The sequence below is a fragment of the Terrapene carolina genome, unplaced genomic scaffold (assembly GCF_002925995.2).
Source record: "Terrapene carolina triunguis isolate 2854851 unplaced genomic scaffold, T_m_triunguis-2.0 Scaffold84, whole genome shotgun sequence".
NCBI lineage: Eukaryota > Metazoa > Chordata > Testudines > Emydidae > Terrapene > Terrapene triunguis.
Genome location: NW_020664435.1, coordinates 21,334,176 through 21,341,004, shown reverse-complemented (window position 1 = coordinate 21,341,004; position 6,829 = coordinate 21,334,176). Strand labels below are relative to the sequence as shown.

The window sequence follows — 6,829 nt, the reverse complement described above, 5'->3', positions numbered from 1 at the left end:
TGCAAATAATATCAAGCAAGTGTTTCTCTTACTATCTTAGACATTTTACAATAGCTTCCTTAGAATTTGTGAGAGGTGGTCAAATCAGTATTGTGAGCTGCTGCTGTTCTTCCCTATCCTTGCAATACACTTGACAACAACCACCAACTTTTAAAGAAAATTAATGTTTAAACTAGGAAATACACTCAACAGGAGCCTGAGGAATAAGAATCTTATATGGCTGTTAAAACTGTAGAGATGAAGAAGCCTCCCTGGCTTTCAAGTCATAATCTGTTTTAGCATATGGATGTTACAGTGGGGAAGTTATAACCTCTTTTGCAGCCTTTTATAACAAAGTAGCCTCTCTTTTGTTTTGTTTGGATGACTATTTGAATACATTGAGTAAGGCCACATAAAATAAGACAACATAATGTATTTATTTCTTAAAAAATCATGGTTTACAGTTGAAGCATACAGTGTTCTGTATGCTTTGTTTAAAAAGCAACCAGTACTTAAAATCCCATCCAGTACAAAAGTGTTAACAAAAAACCATACAGTTAGTTATGCATATAAACCAGTGCTATGCATTTCTAAAATCAATCAAAAGTTTTCACTGATGCCAGCGAGTAGAGCAGAGCGGGAAGATCAGACATCTTGGCTGCATATGGGCTTTTCCGCTGCCTTATAATTCAGTCTTCAGCAGTTTCAGAGCTTTCTGCATATTTGAATACACTAGAAATGAAACATTAAGAACTGTTACATTTCTGCAGTTATACGGCTAGTGACAAATTACTTTAGAGAAAGTGCTGTCACAAGCTCCCTTATTGTACTAACTCTTCATCCATCATACATTTTACAGTCTCTTCCAAGACTTGTAAACAGTCCTGACCATGTTTTAAATTACAGTTTCTGCAGAAGCTACCCTACTAATATGATTTCCAAAGAGGAGTGGGGGGAGTCCAGTCATTCCACACAATTTAATTGCTCTTGACCTGTGAGGGGATCTCTCACTCTCACACACAGTGTATTTCCATTAAAATGCTGGGTTCCTCTTCTGCTGCAAGATACTAATAACTCCCATTAACTTTAATAGGATTCTTATCCTGTGGCCCCCCAAAGGCTCTTAGAGCACCAGTGTTCCACCTATCATGCAAAGTGAGTGCCAATGAATTATGCAACTTCTTACAAAAATGCATTATCTTCCTTCCAAACAGGTGGAATTTTAATGCACTAGAACCATACTGCTGGTCTTTCAGGATCAATTATGTGAAAATAATTTTAATGTCCCTTTATATTTAATTTCTTGTTAAAGCTGCTGTCTTAACCCATTTTATATATGAACTATCAAAAAATGAGCTGTAGTTTTTATGAGCCTGATTCTGGCACCTTTATACTGTAAACGATCCTATAGATTTCCCTTGCAATTACTCATACAGTAAGGCACAGCTGAGTGTGAGGGTGTCAGAGTTGGACTCTAAATAAGCAAGAGGTCATGAAGAATGTAATTAGGTCTGGCTATTAAATCATGTTTCAACCAATATTAAGTAAAACAGGTCCAGCATTTTTCACTGCTCTTTGAGAAGACATTCATCTGTTCTAAATGTATGTGCAAGCTTCTGTTGGAAAATATACTTACACAATGAAATATCTGAAGGCTCATATGCATAGAGACGGTTTGAGTATCTTCCAGTAATATCTGCTCTAACTGTCAGGGAGGGATCTGGAAAGAGGAAAGGAAAAGCAGTGGAAGAAATTAATTTTAAATAGTCTACAATATTAATATATACAAAGTATAGCTAAGCAGGTCAAAAAAGAATTTGAAGAGCAACAAGAAAAGACAAAAACTAAACAGCAAATTTTGTTTTCTTTTTTGAGTACATCAGAAGTAGGAAGTCTGCCAAATCAGTGGAGCCACTGCACTATTGAGGTGCTAACAGAGCACTCAAAGACGATAAGGCCATTGCAGAGAAGCTAAATGAATACTTTGCATTGGACTTCACTACAGAGGATCTGAGGGAGATTTTTACACTAGAGCCATTCTTTTTAGGTGACAGAGCTGAGGAACTGACCCAGCTTGAGGTCTCTATAGAGGAGCTTTTGGAACAAATTGATAAGTTGAACAGTAATGTCATTAGGACCAGATGGTATTCACCCAAGAATTCTGAAGGAACTCAAATATGACAAAGATTACATACCACAGGTAGTAGTTTTGCAATCATTTAAATCAGCCTCTGCACCAGTTGATTGGCACATAGCTAATGCAGTGTCAATTCAAAAAACAAAACGAACACAGTTCCAGAGGTGATCCATTCAATTACTAAAGTTAAACTTACTGGCTTGTACCAGGCAAATTGATTGAAACTATAGTAAAGAACAGAAGTATCAGTATGTTGGGGATGATTTAGTTGGTGTTGGTCCTGCTTTGAGCAGGGGGTTGGACTAGATGACCTCCTGAGGTCTCTTCCAACTCTAATCTTCTATGACTTTTGTAAAGGGAAATCATGCCCCACCAATCTATTAGAATTCTTTGAGGGGAGGTTCAAACATGTGGACAAGGGTGATCCAGTGGATATAGTGTACTTGGACTTTCAGAAAGCCTTTAACAAGGTCCTTCACCAAAGGCTCTTAAGTAAAGTAGGCATCCATGGGATAAGAGGGAAGGTCCTCTCATGGATCAGTAACTGGATAAAATATAGGAATAAATTATCAGTTTTCACAGTGGAAAGAGGTAAATAGTGGGGTCCCTCAAGGATCTGTCCTGGGACCTGTAATGTTCAATGTATTCATAAGTGACCTGGAAAAAGGGTTAAATAGTGAGGTGGCAAAGTTTGCCGATGATACAAAATTTCTTAAGATGGCGTCCAGAGCTTGCTATTAAGAATTACAAAGGGATCTCATAAAAATTGGGTGACTGGGCAACAAAATGGCACAAGAAATTCAATAAGTGCAAAGTAATGCTCATTGGAAAACAAACAACTATATATAGAAATTGATGGGGGTCTAAATTAGTGTTACCACTCAAGAAAGATCTTGGTGTCATCATGGATAGTTCTGTGGAAACATCTGCTTAATGTGCAGTGGCAAATCAAAAGAGTTAACAATGTAGGCACTATTAGGAAAGGGGTAGATTGGAAGGACAGAGAATATCCTCTGTATAAATCCATGGTACGCTCACACCTCGAATACTGTGTACAGTTTTGGTCCCCCATTGCAAAAGTATATGTATTAGAATTGGAAAAAAAAAAGTACAGAGAAGGGCAACAAAAATGATTAGGGGTATGGAAAAAAAACTTCCATCTGAGAAGAGATTACAAAGATGGACTCTTCACCTTAGAAAAGAGATGACTAAGGAGGGATATGATAGAGGTCTATAAAATCATGAATGGTGTGGAGAAAGTGAATAAGGAAGTGTTATTTACTCCTTCACATAACACAAGAACCAGGGGCACCCAATTAAATTAATAGGCAGCAGCAATTAAAACATACATAAGGAAGTACTTCTTCACACAATACATAGTTAACCTGTGGAACTTTTTGCCAGGGGGTGTTGTGAAGGTCAAAAGTATAACGGGGTTCAAACAAGAATTAGAGAAGTTCATGGCTATTAGCCAAGATGGTCAGGGATGCATCCCCATGCTCTGGATGTCTCTGAACCTCTGACTGCTAGAAGCTGGGACAGGATGACAGAGGATGGATAATTTGCTAAATTACCCTGTTCTGTTCATTCCCTTTGAAGCATCTGGCACCAGCCACTGTTGGATGACAGGATACTGGGCTAAATGGACCATTGATCTGACCCAGTATGGCCGTTCTTATGTTCTTAAAAAGTCTATACCTTTACTTGCTGCATATGTACATATAGGAAGATGGAGTATGTTGTTCCAATAGCTGATACTTCATGTTTTCTAAATGACGTGAATAAAACCCCAGTGTTTCTGAAACACGATCAGGGAAATTCAGTTCTGAATAGTGCAGTTGCCCAATTTACATCCCACTTCATTACATGATACTTGAATTACCCTGATGTGCATTGTTACAAATATTAATAGTTATGAAGAGACACATGGTCCTTTAGCCCCCTTACTTTGGTCAACAGAAAGAAATAAACTGTCTCAACATGATCCACGTGCAAGCCCATCCCAGAACCGGCAAAGGCCCTTTTGAGGTTAGGGAGGGAGATTATTATTAAAATATATTTATTACTACATAAGCCTTCCCCCCGCCCAAATAAGACTCACACACTGCTGCCTAATTCCAGTTTTGTTTTGTCACATTCATTCCAGCAAAACAAAATGAAAGATTCTATTCTTCTCTTGGTATTAACCCCTGTTAACAATGCAGAGCGTTCCTTGTTTGTATCATGCTGGGAGACCCAGCCTCTATAGCTTCAAAATGGATATCATCCTTGGAGGCTGTGTCATTAAAACCAACAGTACTCACCTATAAACAGAACTCTAGGGACATACTGGCCATCAGGTGAAAGATGTTTGTCAGTTGTTTCATACTGGAACAAAAGTGATAAGGTTCTAAGTCAAGATTGCTGCAGATCATGTTGTATAAAAAACACAAACAGAACATTTTCTTTCTACTTGATAATTTCTTGGCTATCAAACTTAACGTGTACTTTGAAGCTTTAAAGTTTGAGAAATACACTAACCAAAGAACATGGTAAAACTGCAGATGTCATATTTAACAATGTTTTTATTTATTTTAAATAAATCTTATACTGTAGTTTATATCTTCTTGTAATAGCTATAGAATATACTGTATTTATTGTTAAATCTAGCCCTGTTGTAGCACCAGACAGTTCTAGTCATATCTGGTTAAACTGATGCACAATATTTGCCTTAGTCAAAGAAGCCATAATTAATGATATATGTTTACTGCTTCCAACCACTGTCATGAGTAGAGCTAGTTAAAATTTTAAGTTTTGATAAAATGTAACTGGAGAACTTACAACAAGATTCAGAAGAACAAACTTTTCAGCCAATTTCTGTATTTCTTTGTGTTCAGCAAATACTTTCTTCAGTGCTACAATTAATAAATGTCAAACAATTGTTACAAATAATAAATAAAATACAAACTTGGGGAAAGAGGGGAAATCACACACATTTGCCAAGAAATGATATAGGAAAAGATTCTGATATGATTTGTGGACTCTCCAAAGTTAGGAGATTTTAGCATGTCCAACTGAAAGAATTAAAATGGAGAGTTTTAAGCCTGTGGGTGCGCGATATCTAGAACAGAGCTGAAGTAACAAATAGAAATGGCATAAGTCTGTTCCCCTCCCTCCTCCAAATTCAAACCCCTTCAAATTTCTGGGAGATTTGGATTTGAATTTTATCCAGACCCACCACATTATTTTAGTTCTGCCTTTCAGTCCAACTCAGACAAGTCTAGTTTGTGTGTCAGGTCCTGATCCTTCAGATGGACCTTAATGCCCACAGAGAACTCTACTGAAGTGAGTGGAGTATGCCACTGAATTAGAGAGCACGGTTGTATTTTAGCAGTATTTGAGTTCATAAGGTAGAAAATAAGATGACTTTATGTTCAAAGCTATGTTACCTTGACTGTGTGGGCAGTCCTCTAAATGGTGGATAATCATCAGGGGCTTGTTGCTGAAATGGAAGAAGACACCTCATTTTAGACTTTCCTTATTGACAACCTTAAAGCCACTGCTGATGAGGGAGATCATCTCAGACTGTAAAGGACAATTAACGAAAGCACAGATTTCTAACGGTTGTCAGAGTTCTTTCCCTAATGCCAAAGGCATCGGGTAAATCAGATAACACTAGATGGCGCCACTGAAACCTGTGGCCAGGATAGAAAAAAATGTTGTTTTACCCGGTCTTGGCTCTGAACAACGCTTCTTCATAGGTCTGAGTCCAGATAAGATTATCACCCCACCCTAAAGAAAAATGACATACAATTACCTTTAAAAAGTTGTTAGCGATGAGAAGATTATATCTAGGCTTGAAATATGAAGTAAAGGATACTAAGAAGTACTTTGAGAGAATATGCTGCCAAAAAGGGTATTGTAATTGAATGAAGATAAAATCTCTTCTGGGGGAAAAAGTACTGGGCGGGGGGGTATATTTAGAGGCCAGAGAAAAAAATATTTGTGAATATATAGGCAGGTGAAAGGAGAGGGACTGCAGGCCAGACAGCTATTTAAAAATGTAATAGGATTTAACGGTAGCAGATTGAGGGGTGAGAGACTTTCATGGAGCTAGGATTGGGAGAATGAACCAAGTTTTTACCTCTGGAGAGAGTTTGAGGCAGTTTTGGTTTGGTCTCTTTTACTTCTTTTGTATCCCTTTTGCCATCGTTCTTAGCCAGAGCATAAGAGACAGCAACAAGCAGCAGGAACACAGATATACAACTCTTCTCCATGGCTAGTGCTGAAAAGACAACAAACCCTTAGAATTCTGGCAGTTTCTCAGAATGCCAACCAGGAAATTGCTCAGCAGGATCATACAGTACATGAGACTTCAGTGTATAAATGGCTAAGTAACAAATATGAAGCTGGGCTGAGTCACTGCTAGAATTAACCACTCTTGCTAGTTTGCATGTTCAAGGATGTAATGAATAAGTAGTAAAGTTTCTTTAGCAAACAAATTATTAATAAATCAATCTATCATCTCCCAAAATCTTTCAAAGTTACTTGCGGCCACTTTAAAATATGCCCGTCCCATCTCAATGCAGTCATCCTAGATACTCTCTCTGATGCTAGTTCTTTCTGTTTTTCTTGATGGTGGCTTTACATACATTGAATTCACTTAATAAGACAAATGAGATTCAACAATTAGATAACTTCTATAGTACCATTATTTAATGGTCTAAAGGCACT

General features: G+C 37.7%; 1 protein-coding gene across 1 annotated transcript; it reads right to left on the bottom strand.

Moving 5' to 3' along the window:
* Nucleotides 1-490: 490 nt before the first annotated feature.
* On the bottom strand, nt 491-6,372 carry AGR2 (anterior gradient 2, protein disulphide isomerase family member). Its single transcript, XM_024209067.1, has 7 exons — nt 6,240-6,372; nt 5,824-5,887; nt 5,545-5,597; nt 4,937-5,010; nt 4,420-4,483; nt 1,616-1,699; nt 491-711 (listed from the first exon to the last, which is right to left on the bottom strand). The coding sequence occupies exons 1-7, from the start codon at nt 6,370-6,372 to the stop codon at nt 662-664; spliced, it is 522 nt and encodes a 173-aa protein (XP_024064835.1). The 3' UTR covers nt 491-661.
* Between the last annotated feature and the right edge of the window lie 457 nt (nt 6,373-6,829).